This window comes from Camelus dromedarius, chromosome 11 (assembly GCF_036321535.1).
Source record: "Camelus dromedarius isolate mCamDro1 chromosome 11, mCamDro1.pat, whole genome shotgun sequence".
Lineage (NCBI taxonomy): Eukaryota > Metazoa > Chordata > Mammalia > Artiodactyla > Camelidae > Camelus > Camelus dromedarius.
The window spans coordinates 58,163,589-58,184,375 of NC_087446.1; the positions used below are offsets into that span (position 1 = coordinate 58,163,589).

Sequence of the window (20,787 nt, forward strand, 5' to 3'; positions counted from 1 at the left end):
TTTTGCACTTAACCTGGAGAGGGAAGGGAGACAAATTGGAATGGTTACAGGGTTGGGGGCCATCTCCCTACTAGACCTTGTTAACACTGTGAACCATTCAGCCAGTGAGGACAAGGGAGGTCTTTAATGATTACCCCACCTCCGTTGGGGAATTCTCCCTTCCTCCAAGTCCAGCTGCGACCCTAGCTCTGTCCCTTCTCTCCTTGCGCTCTCATTCTACCTGCCCTCCCCCTACACTCCAGAATGAAGGGACAGGGTGTCTGGATTGGCTTCAGACTCTTCTGATTCTCTTTTCATGGGCTGAGAGAGAGCTGGGGGGAGGAGTGGGTGGTCAGCAGTGGTGTTTGGGATTGAATTCCAGGAGTACCTGAATGCGGAGAGGAAGATAGGTGGAAGGATGCGAATGAATCCCCCCACTCTCCCTTTCTGTCTCTTCCCCCTCCCCAGCAATCTGGCTCCTGAGTGGAGCCACGCACAGTGGCAGCTGACCCCAGAGTCAGGGTGGTGCAGCAGAAACACAAGGAGGGTGAGAAAGGGGGAGCAGGTGCTAATTTCTCCCTCCCGATTCTCTTTATTACCCCCTGCCCACTGGCCTGGCTTGACAGAGGTTCAGAGTATTCCCTAGGTGCCTTTCTCACAAGTTGCTGAACAAAATGGCCATTTGCCTCTTCCCCTTTCTAGTAGCTTCCTAAAGGGAGATGGGGTAGGTGACTGGCCACATCTGATGGGATTGAGGAATGTTTGGAGACAGAAGGGTCAGTCTGTCCTCTGGTTGGGGGGAGAAGCACAGCTGCTGCCTGGGGTGGCTTCAGGTGAGAAGTAGACACCCAGCTGTTGGGCATATCCACACCCCACCCTCATCTTTCCTCAAAGAGCAAGGAAGACCTCTGATTAGATGGGATGAGGAGGGGTCTCTTTCAAGGAGGAAGGTGGTTGTAGTCTTTCTGCACCAGATGGGAAAGAATGGATCCTGCCCCAATTCTTTTCTAATCCCAGGTGGCCCTCTCTTATCCAGCTCTGCTCTTCCCAACAGCTCCTGGCTGGGATAGTCCTAGGGGTTGCCCTGGAGACTAGGCCTGGGGCTCGGAAGGGGTGGGGGCAGCCAGTAGGGCACAGGAGTAACCGGCTCTTCCGGAGCGGAGTGGAGCCAGCGGGTGGGTGTGTGTGGGTGTGTGGTGGGGGGAAGGGGCGTGGCTACATCCGTCTGACTGGCGCAGGCTCCGCCCCTGCTGCCCGCCTCTGACTGGCCAGCCCCAGGACTGGGGGCGGGAAGTAGGAAAATTCTCCCTGTTCTGCCCCGGAAAAAGGAGGAGAAAAAAAGATACCCAGCTCTCTCCCCTGGCCTTTTAGAAAGTCACTTCCATTTCCCTGAGCTCTGTTCTTCACCTGCCTTTACTTTGGGGATGGGGCAGGAATTCCTTTGCAGAAGTTTGCTGAATCCCTGCTTTCTCCAGAAGGAAGGACCTCTCTCCCTGTGTGTGGCCCCTATTTACTCAGGGACTTGAGGTCAGTAGGCTGTTGGGGGCGGAGTGTCTTTATTTTTTATCCAAGGTGACCCAAGAAATCTATTATTTAGTCAGGGAGGAGAGAAGGATTTTGATTTCTGCCTGTCTACTCCTTTCCACTGGCAGTCTACTTTTCTCAGGAGAGGGAGAGAAACCCTCCTAACTCTCCTTAGCCTCTCTCTCTCTCTTTCTCTCTGGCCCACACACTTCGAGGGTTTGCTGAAGCGCCCTTCCTTCTTAGCCTCTCTGAGCCATTTGTAGTGGGGTGTGGAGTCTGTCCCGAAAACTCAGGAAGAACTCACTCTGTAAGGAGGATTTCTGTAAGGAAATCCAATCTAGGCTGATGTTATTTGGCTCTGCCTTACCCTGGCCCCACCCAGTTTTCAGATCTTCCTCCCCAGACTCCCAGAGGAAAATGTATTTGTTGACCACCCCCCCAACCTGCCAGAGTTTCATCATCCCCACTCTGTCTGTTCCTCTTCCAGAATATTCAGCCTGTGTTTTGCACAGTTAGGCAATTGTTTGTAGAACTGCATAGCACTGAATTGAATGGGAATTATCTTGAAGCCTGCAAAGTCTGTTGAGTTGCAAGGAAAGGAAACCTGGTTTCTAGTCACATTTTATCCACTGTTTGACCTTGAACAAGTTGGTTAACCTCCTCGGGCCATAATTTCTTAATCGCCAAACAAGAGAAGGTTAGAAATTCTCTAATTTCTAACATATATAACCCTGTTCCCCATTCTGGGTCCCCTGCAAAAGACATTTTAGGTAATAGCTAAACTCTAGTCCCCTGCTAGATTTTTCTTTCCTCTTCTCAGAAGGTTTCACACAGTTCTATAGCCCTATTAGAAAAAGTACTAGAACTATAGAATAGGTGGACATTTGGCACCTTATTTGCTGGTCAGTTTTCCTGCTCCTCCCCTGTTCCTCTGACCAGGTTTAGGCTAGACTCAGGCCTTCCCTGTCTGGTCTTAGAGCCAAGCTTCTTTTTCCTATGCACAGGAATCATCCTGACCCTCAGGGCCCTGCAGATGTCTCCGGAAAAGTGGTGATCCAGGCAGGACCAGGCTGCCCCCACGGGACAGAGGTGAGTGGGCAGCAGGTACTTGCCTTTTTCAACCCCTTTACCAGGACTGAACTTTCCTGACTAACCTTTCTGCTTCTCCACTTCCACTTTTCTACTACCCAGCCTGTGGAATAACTGCCCTGAAATTATCTCCTCCCCCATCTTCCTCCCCCCCCCCCCCCCCGTTAGGGGAGAGGTACTTGCCTCGGTCCTAGACATCTGTTCTAGTCTTTTAGGTTAACCTTGGGATCAGGGCACGCCTTTCAGTTTGCTCAGTGTGAAGCAGGACTACCGCCCACAATGAGACACAGTGCTGAGGGAGCTTCCCGGTAGGCTAGGGAGACACCGCGGCGCTAGGACCCATATCCGGGTTGGGGGACTCGGAATGCCCGGCGCTAGGACCCGGTGGCAGAGGCCGTGGAGGGCGGCTCTCTCTCAACCGCAGCTCCCCGCCCCCTCCGGCTTCGGCTCACTCCTCCCCCGCCGGCCATGTTGGCTCAGCTCGGGCCCCGCGGTTGAGCCGCGTCCCCCTCCCCCTCCCGGACCCCAGACCCCCTCCCCCGCGTTCCCCTCCCCTCCTGGCGCCCCAAGCGAGGCCATGTGAACCGCCTGTCCCCTGGGGAGAGACAAGCCCCGAGCCTGGCTGGAAGCCGCCGCCTCAGGTCTGTTGGGTTTGTGGCTGGGGGCTTGAAGGGAGGGAGCCCCGCTTTCATCCGAGGCTTCCCTCAGGGAGCCGAGGCTCCGGAGCCGCCTAGAGCCTTGCCTGCGGGGAAGACGCTGACTTGAGCTTATTTCCAGTTAGGATCCAGCCGCAGGCGGGGGGTCTCCCCTGCCCAGGGGGCTGGGAGGAGAAGGGGGCCCGCCGGTCTGCAGAGACTCAGGATGGGGCGGCGGGGGCGGGAGGAGCTGTGGAGGCTCCCGGAGACGGCGGCGGCGGCGGCGAAGAGGAGGAGGCGGAGAAGCCGCCTGGCTGGTGGAGATGACTCCTGTGGGGGACTCGGGGTGGAATCCCCGGGAGGGGCTCCACCTCCTCGGGTTGGGTGGGGATTGCCCGAGTGCGAAGGGTAGGTGAGGGGGTTCCCTGGACGGGTTAAACACTCCATTTGTGGAGGTTAGGGCTTTTTGGCAACAGTGAGGGGATGGGATAGGAGGGGTTTCGGAGGGTCTCGGGGTGTCTCCTTGGCGGGCGGGGTGGGGGTGGGGTGCACGTCCTCATGAGCGTGGCGAGCAGGAGAGGGCCTTACTGGAGTGGAGCTGTGCTTGACTTGGGGCCCTCCAGTCCCAGGAGAATCCCCCGCTCCAGAGATGGAGCTTGATAGGGGTGGTGCTGAGGCGTCCGGATTTGAGCTGGGCTTACAGACTGGAGGGAGGAATAAAGAGGGATCCCTTTACAAGGGGGATCCCGCACTAAGGGGATCCCCATTTCCGTGGCAGAAAAGATGACCCCGCATCATCCCTTTCTTTTCCTGACGTTCCCACTTTTCAGGGGAAGCGATGCCAACAGCAGTCATCCTTTGTAGGATTTATTGGAGTGAGAGATTTGCATCCTTGGAGGGGCGATGGGGGGGGGAGATAGCTTCCACCTCCATCTGTACACAAACAGCCCCTCCCCCAAGCCTCCCGCAGGAAGTGGCCGGGAAATGGCAGCTGTGCGTTTGCTGCTGCGTCTCTTGTTGTTTTGAAATGTCCATTTTAATCAGATTTGGTTTCATTTTCTGAGGCCGTCTGGGCAAGCTTGGATCATGCCAACCATGTGGTTCGGGAATCCTTTCGTTCGACTTTTTGCGGGGGGGAGCTTAATTTGCTAACTGGAAGTAGTCACTGCAGTTGACTCACTGATCCCAATCCCCCCCCTCCAGAGCATCTCTGTCTCCCTGTCTGGATTTTTTTCCCTTGAGCTAGAGGTCATAGAAAAGCAAGCTCAGTCATCCTCTAGCAGGGCTACACTTTCAATACAAATGATGCAAATTCCCTCAGTACAGAGTGCTGCCAGGAAGACTTCGGATCCTTTTGTCAGGAGAGTGGCTTTTGGGGGATCTTGCTTAATATATTATTAAGATGACAGTTTCTGTATTAACAGAATACCTGGGCAAGTGAGCTTGTGACCTGAAGAAGGGTAGAGTCTGAAAGGTGGAAGAAGAGGAGGGCATGAGGATTAAACTGAGTAGGATTTGTGTGTTGGGGTAGGGACTGATTTGCAGAGTGAAGGTGGGCTTGTTCCTCACTGGTGATTCTAGCCTAAGGATAAATCCTTGTGGGAAACCTGTTAGTTGACATAGTGGCTTGGAGGGTTTACCTGCTGCAGAATCAACTAATTAGGAGAGTTAGCTATCATAATGACTTACTCTTCAGTCCACGAAAGACATCTCTCTTATTACCTTCCTTGGAGAGTGAGTGGTAAACTTTTCCTCTTCTCTGCAGTCATATGGCCAGATTTTCTCTTTCTCCCACTTGATAACTCCGGGACATTTCTACTATGGCATAAAGTGATGGACTGTGTGTACGATTTCCCCAGGCACTTTGTTAGACACTGGGTTTAGTCTGAGGTGAGTTGGCCACAGGATTTTATGTTTTGAGAGATTAGGTATTGAGATCATTTGGGCTATCCTGAAAACCGCTTAAGCCTAATATTTAAATAATCTTTTCAGTATTTTCCAATTGAATTGTACATTTCTAGATTAAAAATTCAGGATAGGAACAGTTAGACGTGTATGATGATTGTGTGACAGTGGCATCGTCACTGATAGCATCATTGCTCTTTTCACTGGGGCTGTTGGGGTTGATATTCTGGAAACCGTAGAAACAGTTCAGTGTCATTGTTCTTTTTCTTGCCTCTACTTAATTGGTTAGTTCCTTTGAGTTGTTTTCTGATAGGGTTGATTTGACACTGATTTTTAAGTTCCCCTTTCTTCAACCTTTGTTTACCTAACTTGGGTCCTGACAGAATAGTAAATTGATTTTCTCTGGTTGAGATTAAAAGAATGAAGCAAGGAGAAAGACAACTCTCTCTTTTTTTTTTGTTTTTGTTTTTGTTTTTGTTTTCATTTTGTGATTTGGTGGGGGAAGGTAATTAGGTTTATTTATCCATTTATTTTAATGGAGGCACTGGGAATTGAGCTCAGGACTCCATACATGCCAAACATGCACTCTACCACTAAGCTATACCCCCCACTTTTTTTTCTTTTTTTTTTAATGGAATTAAATGGAATTTTTTACTGGGAATTGAACCCAGGACCTCATGCATGCTAAGCACGTGCTCTACTACTGAGCTATATCCCTCCCCCCCAGAGAAAGACCACTCTTATTTCTTTGGACTCTTTTAAAAAGGAATGGAAGTTGATTTTGAGAAAGTAGATAGATATTGCTTCCTTTGATAGATGATTGATCTGAAAGCTGAATGAACTAAACGTTTCATGGCCTTTTTGTAAAATGGATGCATTTTTCTATCAGAGAAGTGGATTTCTTAATATTGACCTTTTTAAAAAGCCTCTCCATAAAGGAAAATTTTTGAGGTGTAGAGATAACTGAGAGAGAACTATGTGGGCTGACCTCAGAGCCAGTCAGAAATCTAGAATGCCCTTAGAGTCTCATCTTGCAGTCTTGTGGTTCTGGAATCAGGTGTTGCCAAGAGAGAAGCAAAGCTTGTTAGGGTTACTGTCTTGCTGCTGTTGACCTTTCTTACCACCTCTGAAGAGGTCTGCTATATTCTTTTACCGTTAAAATAGTGTGGAGTTTAGTCCAATAACTGGTATAATGTTTGACCTTGTGTGAGATGTGTATAGTGAGGCAATATTGCCAAAGTTTTTGTTTCCTAGGACATAGAGTGAAGTATGAAACTCTAGAGTTACTTCCTGGGGTAAATAATCTTCCTGATAATGTTTTTTGAGATATGGATGTCCTCATATACCTAATAGCCAAAGTTAATATTTTCTCAGCATTGTTGCACATGGGTCAGAGGGACCGTTTTTAACCAGCTTGCTTGTCTGCATAATTTTGAAATGTATAAAATTGTGCAAAACAAAAAACTTGTCTTGTTTGAAGAACTCTGGAGATTATTCCTAGATTGGTTCACTGGGAGTAAAAGTAGCATTGTGGTATTATGTTATGTGGTATTTTGCCCTCCTCCTAGTTATAAAGAATAATTAAGGGGGCATTTTACATACTGAAAATATTACCAATATTTTTACCAAATATTTATCAAAAACTAAAACGTGAGGTTCTTAAGAGATAGGTAGTTTCGCTGCACTTGGTCTCCTAGGATTGAACACTGTATAACCTGCCTCACTAGATGGGATCCTTAACCTGCCTTCTTAGCTCAGTTTTTTTGAGGGAGGGGGATATCTTTTTGAAGGAAAGAGTAGGGTCCTTAACTGTTAGAGCTGAAATTCTGAGAAACAGAGCTGAAAGAGGGAAATAACCTTACAACCTCTGGAGTGTGGCTTTTAGTGTCCTGCAATTTTAGAGGTATCTCTAGTCCTCTGACAGTGAAGTGACCAGAGCTGGGGCAGAAAACCTAGCCTAGGTTGTTAGCATGTAGTTCCTTTATTCAGTCACCAAATATTTTAAAACATAGAGTATTCAGTTAAATCATGCTTCCTGTTCCCAGGCCTTATTTTCTGCATGAGACAGCTGTCTAAGATACACCAAGATGTGGGATCTTTCTTCCTTCTAGAAATTACCTCTGTGAAGAATGAAGCTGAATTTTTTAGTTTCCTGAGAATGGTAGGATCAAAAACCACAACCTTTATTGGATGAAAAAGCTAATAGTGACAGAAAAGATAGATTTATTCATTCATTTGTTCAGTCTATGGGTTCAACAAATATTTCATTTTTAATACTCAGCAGTAAATTAAGTGCCGGAGATATGATGGTAGAAGTACCTGATTGATTCTGTAGAACCCACGTTGTATAGAAGATATAAAGACAGAGAACAATCATCTTCGTGTTCTTGTGAGCAGCCTTGGACACGGTAGTTGTCTTTGAATAGCCCCCGTTAGTATAATCATCCTTCTCTCATCTTCTGCCTCACTGGCCTGACTAGTAAAGGGGGTTAAGGAAAGGACATTTTGAGAGAATGAACCTCAGTCGGTATGGCTGTAGTCCGAGTCAGAGTTGCAAGGGAAGATTGTTAGCAGGGCTATCTGAATGGGCTGTCTTGACTGGGGAAGAAGGTGTGTTGATTTTGCAGCTTGGCACTTGGAACTCTGTATTGGTAGAGGATAACAACTTAGCCAAGGAAGGGATTTTTAGATATAAAAGTCAAGGCATCATTATTTGCAGCATCAGGAACTGGGAGTGGTGAAAACTTTTGGAACTTCCCCAAGGTATGGGATAGGAGTGGAAAATGGGGCAGCTTTTATATTAGATCAGGGTTTCTCAGCCTTGGCACTATTGATAATCTTGTTGTGGTGGGCTGTCTTATGTATTGTATTGCAGGATCATTAGGACCATCTCTAGCCTCCACTTAATAGATGCCAGTAGCACAATCTTTTTTACATAATTAAGTGTCCCCTTAGGGGCACAATCACCCTGGTTGGGAACCACTATATTAGAATATGGTGGGTGACTCTAGAGATGTGTAGAATTCAGCAGTATCCTTTATAACATTCACAGTTACAGAACTAAAATGTAGTGGTATGATTTATTTTTATTTTTAAAAATTTATTTAGTGTTTGTTTTTCAAGGGGGAGGTAGTTAAGTTTTTTAAATTTATTTTTAATGGAGGTACTGGGGATTGAACCTAGGACCTCATGCATGCTAGTCATGCACTCTACCACTGAGCTATACCTTCCCCCCTGATTTATTTGCTATACAGCAACCTCTCTATTTGTGGAATTTTCATATATAATACAGGAAGAATGAACCAAGGAGCTGAATGAACCAGGGAGGTGCAGGGACTGCTAAAAGTGTCCAGCTGGTGTTATTAATGTGTCTTGTCTTTCTCAGGGTAGCCTCAGAGGTTTGAATGTTAGGATTGGTCAGGGCACCTGCAACAGTGTTGAAATCTGTAATATTTATTTCAGCACTTTGTACATTATAAGCTTTTTTCTGTTAAAACCCTCTCACAGGGCCACAGAGTAGTAACTCTTCAGTCGCAGCTGAGAGAAAAAGCAGTCTATCTGACCATGTGGCAAGAGCTTTACTGCCTCAAGCTTAAGGGGCAATGTCCCTTAACTCTTACGAATGAAGCTTAGAGGCTCTTAAGAGATCCATTTACACACCACTGGGACTGGGCTGGGTGCTGGCCTGATTGTACTTCCTGGTCAGGAGAGCTGTCTACTGTCTGGGGGTTGGGCACTGATTGATTTCTTTTTTCACTTGGCCAAAATCCTATTAGTTCAAAGGAAGACACTCCTTTGCTTTACTGTTCTCCTTATTAGCTCTAGATGGGAGGACATAATTTACCCTCAGGTTTTATTGTGAAAACCATCTTGGGCATGAAGGTTAAAATAAAATAACCTTGATTTTATTGCTGAGAGGATCTGTCCACATTTTCTTTGCTTTCTTATATTGGGTCCCATAGTTAAGTGATACATGAAATAAAAAGTCTAGTTGCAATGGGGAGGTCTGGCTGGGAGGATCATCCCTGGTTTTGTAGTATCTCCCATACTGATAATAGTTTTAAATTATATTTATATTATACTTTGACCTTTTGGACCTGATTATCTTTTTAAAAACTATTTTTGACACAAAACAGTCTTTACTCTTTTTGTCTAGTAATAACTAAAATTTATTACGTGCTTGTTCGGTGACAGATGCTGTGCTAGGTCCTTTGTATAGATTTTCTCATTTAATCTTCATAGGCCCTGGAGGTGGGTACTAATGATGAAACTGAGGCTCAGCAACATTAAGCAACTTGTTCAAGGTTACACAGCTAATGGTAGTAGAGCTGGGATTTGAACCTAGAGCCCACTATTGTTGCACTGATCACTGCACAGTATAGAGTGTTTTGTGTTTCTAGGAAGCTTATAAATGAATTGATTGTGGTCCTGATGACTCCTTAGTAGAAGCTATTGGGGAAATAGATCTCAGGCTCTAGTTGACTTTCCGTTCCTTTTACCTATCTGATTTCTGTAAGCCATCCATTTATTCTTATTAGTATGTGGTTTATGAGACAGGAAATGCTATCCTGTCCCAAAGTAGCAGAGTGGAGAAAGTCACTAGTTTCCTCATGGATTCAAATAGAAAATGGAAAAATGAACTGTGGCCTATCATTGAGTGGGAAGATATAGTCCTGTGCACAAAGGAGAGGTGTGTGTGTCTCACACACATAACCAGCGAGGTGTGCCTGTGCATAAAACTGAGGGAGGGGAGAGATGGGGATCATTCTGAGACCTCTGAAATGAATTACTGAATGTCCTCTTTGCTCTATGATGTAATCTTTGGAAAGAACCTAACCTAGAAGATAGGGAATGAACTTTCCTCCTTGATGTCTTTCATTTTGGAAGGATCACTGATCTCATGATGCTTATTTTTCAGACCCCTTACTGCTGAGGTGTTGCCTTTAACTGTAGGAAAGCCCTGCGGGCCCCTGAGGTCTTTGTAAAGACCCAGTTTCTTCCTTGATGCATATCAGGTTTGGGTCTGTTGCTTATTTTAGATTGAAGATAGGAAATCCTATATGGGAAATCAGTCAACAAAATACAGTTTGCTTTTATTTTTCAAATTCTAGTTAAAATTGATAAAGGTAGAGACAATTATGGTATGTAACCTGGGAAATCTTACAGCTATCATGCTACATACTATACAGCATTTATATTTCATGTTCAGAATTATGTTAGATTCACTTGTGTCTCTGATGGTGGCTAATCTGCATAATCTAGCATATTTAGGAACATTGACTCTTGCAAACCTTGGGGAGTGATCCTGTGTGTTCTTAACTGATCTAGTAATTCTTTTAAAAGCTTTACTTCTTTTTTTTTTTTAAGAGGTTATTTAAAACATCACCTAGATCTGCTTATTTGCCTCATCTTGGGAGCTTGATAAAGAAATCTTTCTACCTGAATTCTTTTGCCCTTTTTTTAAAAGTATAGGAACCTAAAGGAATTGTTTTTTCTTTATCAAGACAGATCATGTCTCTCACATATCAAATTAGTATGCTCTAGTACATCATAAGTATCTGATTGAAATGTCAGACTCTACCAATAATTCTGGCTTCTGCTCCTTATCTTTCTTCCTTCTCTTGCTCTGTCAAAGTTAAATTTATTCAGATCAAGCGCTTCACTTCTCATCATTCCTAGTAGTATATCACCTCATATTCAGGAGAGACTGAAGAGCTTTTTAACCATACTACTCCCCATTGAGCCACTGTACTTAACAAGTATAAGTATCTAGCTTTTCTCTCTATGACCCGTTACATTTAAGCCACAAAACCAAAACACGAGGAAGTAACCATGGTAGACATAACAGAATACTCTTCCTTGGGACACTCTCTCATTTAATCACCTCTGACATTTTTCTGAGCTGTGTTCTTAGAGAGCATGTTATTTCCCATGAAAAAAGAGTAGAAGTGTTGTCAGATGATTTAGTTTTGTCATTAGGTCACATTTCCTGAAATGTATTCTCCTTTTCATATAACTTTACTGAAGTTACTATTACTGTCTTCTTCAGATGTCTAGGGCTATGGAGAGGATAATGTGGAAATTGCTTAACTCAAGTATAATAATAAAACAAAGCAGGATGCATTTTTTTATTGAGGTATAGTCGGTTAACAGTGTTGTGAGGATACATATTAAATATACATTTTCTGCCAACACTTCCATGACTTCCTGTCAAAAAGATGGCTTTGAGAACCTTATGTAGACCCTGAGAGTGGGACTCTGGCCTTCCCTTGAGGGTGCAGAGGGGAAACAAACAGATGGAGAATGTTAAATGTTAGCATAGAGGGCTAATATCTAACATAGAGGGGTAACCTGGGCTAGGAGTTAAGAGGGCGGAGCTTCCACAGGGAGAATACTCCTCCAGGCTTGTGACTTGTTTTTTCTCACTAACTCTTTTTATCTCTACAAGACTTACTTTTTTAAAGACTATTTCTATAGGGTCACTGCCCAGGTTAGGGGTATAGTTCCTCCTTCTCTTCTCTTTTTTTCAACCTCCACTCTCCCTACCTGCCCCTACCTCCCTTCCCCCAGTACTTAGGTAGGAGAAGGGTAAGTAGATGGAGGGGAGGGGGCGTTCCCTCTAGAAGATTCCAGGTGACATAACCTTGTTTAACCGCCAGTAATTTTTTTCCCCCTCTCTCTCCCCTCCTACAGAAATGGAGGCAAACGACCATTTTAACTTTACTGGCCTTCCCCCTGCACCTGCTGCCTCAGGACTGAAACCCTCTCCCTCCTCAGGGGAGGGCCTCTACACTAACGGGTCTCCCATGAACTTCCCCCAGCAAGGGAAAAGTGAGTGTGAGGGCCACACGGCCTGGGGAGGGAGTGGGCATCATTCCTTTAGAGCAGTTTGATGGGATAAGATTTGGCTCCCCTCTGGGATAGCTACCTCATAGCAGTTCTTTTGTGTCAGGTGGGAAGGAGGAAGTGAATCTTCAGAACTCTAGCTGCTGGAGAGAAGTTAAGCTTCTAAGAACAAGTTGTAGGGGTTTAGGAAGCAACACTTTTAAGGTTGGAAGGGATTAGAAAAACATACTGGGTTTTCCATCCTAGCTTGCTCTTTTGTAAGCCCTGTTCCCTGGCTACTGCCAGAGAGTGATGAGGTGGCTACTGCTTCTGATAACCAGGTTGGACCCGTAAGAGAGAGATAAAGGGCCAGCCCTCTGAGAAGCTGTTTTTAGAGGCTGGAGAAGCTGCCCATGGGACTGAGGGTGGAGTGGAATGGTGAATGCAAAATCATCCCAACCTTTCAATCGTGCAGCAGAGAAGAGAGCAGTTGCTTGAAGTGCCTGTGCCACCTCCTGTCCTTAAGGACAGAAGATAGGGAAAGGGAGAATATTAATGCTTACCTAGTTCCCCAGAGAGAAACATCTATAATCCCAGATGGAAGTGTTGCTGCCACGATCAGGTCTTTTCCTGGATTTGGCTTATCAGTTGTTCTGTACCATGGCTCTGCCAAGTACCTCTCTAATCTTGCCTTGGTTTCAGGTACTTTATACTTGGGAGCAGAGGGGAGCCCAAATGCTTCCCCCTTCCTGGCAGCAGAAAAATACTGCCACAGGCTTATATTTAACCACCTCTCCCTCCTGTCTTCCACAAGGGGGATGCAGATAGATAGAAGCTCCTTTATTTCACTGGAGGACCCCCCTACCCCCTCCACATCTTCCCTGGAGCTTCCTTAGTATCCTGATTTCTTTTATTTGATTGTCCTCTAGTCCAGAGGCTGCCTTTGGTGTTTAGAACTGAAGTCTGCGGTACTGGTCATGCAGAGATTTCCCTCCCTGCATATTACCCTCCAGTGCCTATGGGGAGGGGCCAAGCCTAGCCTTCTGAGCTGGGATCTTGCTGCTGTGGTGACTGCAAATTCTATTCTTAGCCCAGCACAAAGTGCTGGATCTGCATGAGCCAGTGAGGTGGAGGCTGTCCCTTCTGGTGCCACTGTGGGGCCAAACAGGCACTGAGGAAGGCGGGGTGTGTGTGTGTGTGGGGTTGATTCTGGAGAATTTAGTCATGCCACTCCAAGAGAAGAATTCCTCTAGGGAATGAGGGTGGGGAAGAATGCAAGTCACTGTAGGGAGTCTGCAAACAGCTTCATTTAAAAAAAAAAAAATTAAAAAGCCCTGAGCATCAGCAGCAGCCAGTCCTCTGCTGGGGGCTTCTGCGGTAGGCTGGGAGGGTTCCCCAGCCCCTCCTCAGCAGCCGCAGCAGCAGCCATTGAGCTTATATCCAGGCATATCTGGGTTCGGTGTTCCCTGGAGACTGATGAACTATAACTATAGTAGAGGGGGAATCCCCCTCCTCCTCACCTTCCCTTTTTCTAGTCAGTGCTGTTCCTTTAGTAGAATGGGTAGAATTACTTGCATACATATCTGTAACTGACCCTTTTCCCTCCTTCTCTGCCAGGTTTGAATGGGGATGTGAATGTTAATGGCTTATCTACTGTATCTCACACTACTACTTCAGGGATTTTGAACTCTGCTCCCCACTCCTCCAGCACCTCACACCTCCATCACCCCAACGTGGCCTACGACTGTCTTTGGAACTACTCACAGTACCCATCTGCCAATCCTGGCAGCAACCTCAAGGACCCACCCCTTCTCTCCCAGTTCTCGGGGGGACAATACCCACTCAACGGCATCCTTGGGGGCAGCCGGCAACCTTCATCCCCAAGTCACAACACTAACCTTCGGGCTGGGAGCCAAGAGTTCTGGGCCAATGGTACCCAGAGCCCCATGGGGCTTAACTTCGATTCACAGGAACTGTATGATTCCTTTCCTGACCAGAATTTTGAGGTGATACCCAATGGACCCCCTAGTTTTTTCACCTCCCCACAGACTTCTCCTATGTTGGGATCCAGCATCCAGACCTTTGCACCCTCCCAGGAGGTAGGCGTTGGTATCCATCCTGATGAGGCGGCAGAAAAGGAGCTGACTTCAGTTGTGGCAGAGAATGGCACTGGCTTGGTAGGCAGCCTGGAGCTGGAAGAAGAGCAGCCAGGTATAACTGTGGGTCTGCGAGCTGGGTTGGAAGAGGGAAAATGGGGTTGTTGGGGGCCAGTGGCTTTTTGAGGTGAGGAAAACTTGTCTTTCCAGCTCTCTGCAGTGGAGGCTGATTTGCATGTGGTGATTAGCAGAGCCAAGTGGCTGGTGTTTTTGTGGCAGCAGCACCAGCTCGAGAGTGGGAGTGCAAATTATTTCAAGCTCATGCAGAGCTGCTGGCCTGGAGAGGGCAGGTGGGCGAGCCCAAAACAGCCCCAACAGACACCCTGCATCAAGAAGGGCTTCTTCTAAAATATAGGAAGGGGTTGGGGCACCAGCAGGAGGCAAAGAAGCCAATTTGGTTTGAATGTATCAGGGCCAGACTGGCTGCTAAAGTGGGCTTGAGTTCTCGTAGTGACTGGCACACGGAGGAGAAGGAAGCAGGCAGAGCATACCATTGCTTGTCTGCTCACAGTTTTTGTTTTTTGTTGTTGTTAGTATCGGTACATGAGACAGTGCCTCTTATCTTTTCCCTCACCATCCTGTAAAATCACAGAATGTTTTCTGTTTACCACCTGTTCCTACTGAATGGGAGAAATAGCTGAGAACATAAGGGGGTTCTTGTCTCAGACCCCACTCTCCTTTCCCGTCTTCACCTGCTGTAGGATTTTGTTAGTACATCTTTACTCACCTAAGGTTCTTGGTATGATCAGTACCCAGCATAGGTCTGGCACCCATAAATGTTCTTTCAGAATGAACATCCATCCCCCCAAAGATTGTCTATTATAGCTAAGTGAACCTGTTGAAGGCACTGGTTTTGACTTTTGCCCTCTCCTGGGGTTTCCTAGAACTAAAGATGTGTGGCTACAATGGCTCCGTCCCTTCTGTGGAATCATTGCACCAAGAGGTCTCAGTCTTGGTCCCTGATCCCACAGTGAGCTGCTTAGATGATCCTTCACATCTTCCTGACCAACTGGAAGACACTCCAATCCTCAGTGAAGTCTCTCTGGAGCCGTTCAACACTCTGGCACCAGGTAGGCTCCCTTCAACTTATCCATGCAGAGGGTAGCCTGCTTCTACCACCTCGGAGAGATAGTAAGCCAGAAAAAATGTTTGGGAATTTGAGGTACTTGAGGCCTCCAGCTGATCCTGTGGCAGACCACAGCTTCACGCCACTGGCCTGACTGGGCCAGCTGCACTCTGAGCTGAATTGGTTCATTTCCCAGGTTCTCTCCCAGTGTTCCTTTTGGCCAAGAGTACTGGACAGGGACTAATAACCACACCGTTGGTCTATTTGGGTTCTCACTAACTGAAAAGAAGGCAGTAGCCAGTGAACGACTACCTTTTACCCACTGAAATATAAGAAAGGCCTGTTTATGACAGATGCTAGAATTTTGTGTCAGTCTGTGGATTGATACAGAACCATTGCCTTTCCTTTGCCTAATATTAGAAAGAACCCATACACTATGGGAACTAAAATTGGATATATTCAGACTAGTATTTCTTAAGTCTTGCTTTCTTATTTTTTCCACCCCTGAAGAGCCAGTGAGTGGAGGACTCTATGGGATAGATGACACGGAGCTGATGGGTGCAGAGGACAAGCTGCCTCTTGAGGACAGCCCTGTGATCTCTGCCCTTGATTGCCCTTCCCTCAATAATGCCACTGCCTTCAGTCTCCTGGCAGATGACAGCCAAACTTCAGCCTCTATCTTTGCCAGCCCCACCTCTCCACCTGTCCTTGGGGAGTCTGTTCTGCAAGGTAAGTGAGGAGAGGTAGGACAGAGAGAGCCCTTGACCTGGGAAAAAGTGAGAGAACAGGCCTTAGGGCTAGGAACTCTATGAGAGCACCTTGCTGGGAGCTGAGGTGGGCCATGGGATAGTGTATGGGGGGGCTGAAAAAGGTACTCTGACTTCTGCGCTGTGCCCAAAAGAACTTTTGAGACTTTGAGTTTGCAGGAAAAAGGAGGCCAGAGGCCTTTACTGGCTCCAGGTAAAATATTTCTTCACACAATGACAGCTGAAGCAGTTTTGCTCTTTAACCTTCATGAATGGTAGGGGAGAACAGCCAGAGGCTACTTCTCTTTTTCCAACCCTAGGGGAAAGCCCTTGAAGTAACCTTGTTTGGCTTAGTCTGGGTTTGTCAGAGTGGATTCTCTTGTTTTATATAATCATCTTTCCTTTACCCATCTTGTCCCTTTGGATTCTAGATAACAGCTTTGACCTGAATAATGGTAGTGATGCAGAACAGGAAGAAATGGAGACGGAGGCTTCAGACTTCCCACCACCTCTGACCCGGCCAGCCCCCGACCAGTCATCCACTATTCAGCTACATCCAGCAACCTCACCAGCAGTCTTGCCAACAGCCTCCCCAGCAATCTCCCTGGCAATTTCTCCAGCAGCCTCCCCAGAAATCTCTCCAGAAGTCTCCCCAGCAGTTTCTGCAGCAGCCTCCCTGGAAATCTCCCCAGTCGTCTCCCCAGCAGCCTTCCCAACAGTCTCTCCAGCTTCTTCAGCAGCCCTCCCACCAGTCTCCTCAGAAGTCTCCTTGATGGCCTCCCCAGTGACGTCCCCAAAACCATCCCCTGCAGCTTCCCCAGCAGCTGGCTTCCCAGCAGCCTCCCCAGCGAATAAGGATGTCAGCAGCTTCCCTGAAATGACTGCTGACCTGGAAGAGATCACTGGAGAAGGAGTCACTACCTCTGGTAGTGGTGAGTGTCTAGATTCTCTCCACCCCTAGCTGGTTCCAGAAAATGTTTCTGTCCCATGTGGCATTTAGCCCTACCCTGCTGGCCTGTTGTTTCAGTATTTTGCTTGAACTCTTTAACTTGGGTATCCCCTGTCTTCCTCCCAAGGTGATGTTCTGAGGAGACGTATTGCTACCCCAGAAGAAGTTCGTCTTCCTCTCCAACATGGGTAAATGCTCTGGTTTGCTACATGATCAACCTTTGACACATTTAATGAATGGCTGTAGGAAGAAGTGAAGGAGCTCCTCTCATCTGAGGTGGGGAGGAGTGGGCTAGACAAGAATGGATTAAAGGATAGTTATCTGTGATGATAATATTTCTAGGTGTGAGATTCCTAGGCTTTCCTTCCTCTCTCAGGGTCTTCCTCCCCTCACCCATTCTTTCCTGTCTTGTGGCCACTCAGTTTTTTCCTCAAGGGGCTATGGCTATTAACTTTTCCAAACTCAGCTAGTGGGCCTAGGGTTCGGATGTTCAATTTAGTTACCTTGTCCTGTATGCTTAGAGAAGGAATAGCAGTGAATGGGGAGTGGCTTAGTCATGATGAAAGGGGGATTTTTTTTCTTTTTTTTTTAATGCACTTTGGAGAGGTAAGGGCAAGAACAGTGTGTGACCAGAGTGAACAAGCCAGCTGACACTAAGGGCTTTGTAGGAATAACTGCCTTCCTGATCTTCCCTACCCCTGCCCCTCTAGGCTACTTGTGGTCACGATGTCTGAGTTCTGCTTTAAATTTTGAGAGAAAGATAAGGCTTAGTCTTAGAATAATCTGTTGCTCAGAACACAGAGTTCCTTACTAAACCCTGGCCAACGGAGTCATTTCATGGAGTTAGCAGTGAGTTTACTCTTCTGCTTGCCTCCCCACCTTCTGTCTTTTCTGCCTTTATTCTGTTAGATCTTCATCCTCTTTACTGGAAACCTAGTAGTTTGCCCTGAATGGCATTAGGGAGGGGGTTTCTGGCGTCTCATCTCACTGACTTTGTAGAGGGAGGGGTGGAGGTCTTTCTGGGCTTGTGCAGTTTGGTGTGTTGCTCTCCCTTAAAGCCCTGAGGGGCTTGTGGCTCAGGCCTGCCTTCTGGCCAAGCTTGTATCTTAGGATGCCTTTGCATCTACATGCAATTCTAGTGAGACAGGTGTGGGGAGAGCCGTCTGCTCAGTGGGCTTGGCTCCTGGGTGTGAGTGGGTAGGGGTGTGACCTGGCGGCAGGGCCCATGTGTTTCTCTGGCAGGTGGAGGAGAGAGGTGCGCATCAAGAAGGGCAGCCACCGATGGCAAGGGGAGACCTGGTACTACGGCCCCTGTGGGAAGAGAATGAAACAGTTCCCGGAAGTGATCAAGGTAATATTGCTTTCGTGGGCTTTTTAGGAAAGCAGACTCCTTTTTTGGACCCAGTGGCAACAGGCTGGCAGTGTCTGCTCTGGGGCTTGTTCTGCTTGTGCTGTTGCTGGCCAAAGGCATGGTAGGGCTCTGATGTCACTGACGCCACTTCATCTCCTCCTTGTAGTACCTGAGCCGCAATGTGGTACACAATGTCCGTCGGGAGCATTTCAGCTTCAGTCCCCGTATGCCTGTTGGAGATTTCTTTGAAGAGAGAGACACACCAGAGGTGCAGACCCAAGGGTTAAATACGCTTTTTGTGCCTGAGAAAGGGTTGGTGGACAAGCCACAGCTTCTTCTCATGGGGTTTGGCGTTTCTACCGCATTGAATGGTTCAGATGGCTTGGTGCCTTACATTAACTCCCTCTTGTTGTAACAAAGTCTTCCTCATTACCTTAGGGCCTGCAGTGGGTACAGCTCTCAGCAGAGGAGATCCCATCCAGGATTCAGGCAATTACTGGGAAACGGGGCCGACCTCGAAACACTGAGAAGGCCAAGACCAAGGAAGTCCCCAAGGTGAAACGGGGCCGAGGTCGGCCACCCAAGGTCAAAATCACCGAGCTGTTAAATAAGACAGACAACCGCATCCTAAAGAAACTGGAGGCCCAAGGTACAGTGATATTTCTTACTTTGGGATTCTGCTTACTCAGAAATGTTCAGTGTTCAGAAATGTATCAGAAATGTTGATGGGTTGCTAATGGCTGAGTGTCCCAGGAGAGTGACTGACATTATATGGACAGAGTGAATCTGAATTTCCCCTCCTGGAAAGCAGCCTCAGGATCCCAGTACTTTTGTGACTCTTTAACAACCATAACAACCAGTGTCTTTCTTGAGGTGCTGTTACTGGTGGAACCTGGGCAGTCCTCAGAGGTAGTTAGGTGAGGAGAGAGTTTTCACGTCCTTTCTCACCTGTCTTACTGGTTTGAGCTGTCTTGTATATTCCTACCTAATTCATTGCCACCATCATGGAGGTTCAGAATTCACATCTGAATCCAAAAGATAATTAAATTAGCACTTTTTATGGATGGAAAGGTAGGAAATGTCTAATTTTTCAGTAAATATTGCACTTACTCTGATATAGTATAAAGAATTTGAGATTTTTCAGAGTTGTCTGACTCCTCTTCAGAGTTCCAGCTCTGCCAGATTCTGACTGACCTCGAGCAAGTCATTTATATTTAATAAAAGCCTATAGTGGTTCAACTATAGATAATACCTGTCTAACTTAGAGGGTTGCTGTGCAGATGTGGTGGTAGTAGTGTTTCTATGCCAGAACAGAAAAGGTACTGTCATATTAAAAAGTCAGTTCTAAAACACTCTATTGTTTACAGAACCACACTTCCCTTCTAAAAGGGAAGAAATTCAGATCTTTTAGTGGAGCAAGACATAGGAGCTAGGCATAAGCAATAGCTATGCCAGGTTTGACCTGATTGTACTAAGGTGTCCATAATCTGAGGACCTTTCTTTCTGGCACGTTTTTGCTTACTTGGCACTTTCAACTCAAGACTACCTTCTTTTCCTGGCAGTTTTTCTGTTTCCTTTCTTTGCTGTAGTCTGGGGGTTGCTGCCCTTGTCAGGTGGCCTGGGAGAGAGACAGGCTATAAGGCTACCTGCCGTTTTGGCCTCTAGGCCCCCTCTAAAGCAGGCCCATGTGTTCCAGGGGCTGGTGCTTTGGGGCAGGAGATACCATTTAAGTTCTTTGTGCTGCCCTCATCACAGTGCCTCTCCTACATTTTTTCCTCCCAAAATTTTATATTTACTTGAAAAAAAAAAACCATCTAGATTATTCAGGAAGCTGCTTGGGAGGCCAGCTTTGTGACAGGCTGCTCTAGATGCTGGAGGTTGGTCTGCTTGCCTCACTGTTCATTTTCCTTTCTGCCCTCACAGAAACACTGAATGAGGAGGATAAAGCAAAGATGAGTAAAATCAAGAAGAAGATGAAGCAGAAAGTGCAACGTGGAGAGTGTCAGACTACTATCCAAGGGCAGGTGAGGGACATCAGAGAGATTACACAGGAGGTTAATTTTTTCCTACAGCCTGCTCCATCTTTTCTTCCTTGTCCCACGGCTGCCACCCGCCACGCAGCAGCATACCTTCCTTACCTGGGATTTGGGGGCAGTCTTGATTTAGAGAATTGGGCTTGTTCAAGAATAATGTGGGCATCTCCAGGATGAGAGAATTGATCCATTGCCAGTCCCTCATCCCATCTCTCACTCTCCTCCCCAGCACCCTTGTCTGTTTTTGAATCCTAGCCCAAGCAGTGATGCTTTCAGAGTTTGAGGAGAAATGACTTCCCTTATGGTTTACAGGCCAGAAACAAGCGGAAACAAGAGACCAAGAGCTTAAAGCAGAAGGAAGCAAAGAAGAAATCCAAGGTAGGTGCATGTACACACAAGCATAACTTTGAAGTCACCAAACTGATTTTGCAAGATGTGTGAGTTGGTCTTGTTTTATAGTCATGTTTCTGGGTCTAAGGTGGGGAGGATGGGGACCAGGGAAGGGTGGTGATTCAGATCTTTATGGCAC

The 20,787-nt window shown here is 46.8% G+C and overlaps 1 protein-coding gene across 6 annotated transcripts in view; it reads left to right on the plus strand.

Annotated features, from left to right (window-relative positions):
• BAZ2A (bromodomain adjacent to zinc finger domain 2A) overlaps positions 1-20,787 on the plus strand; it is a 33,002-nt gene that overhangs the window by 2,375 nt on the left and 9,840 nt on the right. For 2 of the 6 annotated variants that reach the window (XM_031463631.2, XM_031463633.2), the window contains exons 2-13: positions 2,508-2,592; positions 11,826-11,963; positions 13,575-14,168; positions 14,998-15,183; positions 15,690-15,908; positions 16,357-16,857; positions 17,002-17,062; positions 18,117-18,225; positions 18,392-18,493; positions 18,664-18,874; positions 20,149-20,249; positions 20,571-20,636. In XM_031463631.2, coding sequence (XP_031319491.2) covers positions 11,828-11,963; positions 13,575-14,168; positions 14,998-15,183; positions 15,690-15,908; positions 16,357-16,857; positions 17,002-17,062; positions 18,117-18,225; positions 18,392-18,493; positions 18,664-18,874; positions 20,149-20,249; positions 20,571-20,636 — 2,286 coding nt within the window. In that variant the 5' untranslated portion in view covers positions 2,508-2,592; positions 11,826-11,827. Of the gene's footprint in view, positions 1-1,360; positions 1,507-2,507; positions 2,593-3,099; positions 3,234-11,825; positions 11,964-13,574; positions 14,169-14,265; positions 14,404-14,997; positions 15,184-15,689; positions 15,909-16,356; positions 16,858-17,001; positions 17,063-18,116; positions 18,226-18,391; positions 18,494-18,663; positions 18,875-20,148; positions 20,250-20,570; positions 20,637-20,787 lie in introns of those variants that run through there. The other 4 variants (XM_031463632.2, XM_031463635.2, XM_031463634.2 and 1 more) reach the window with 4 other exon arrangements.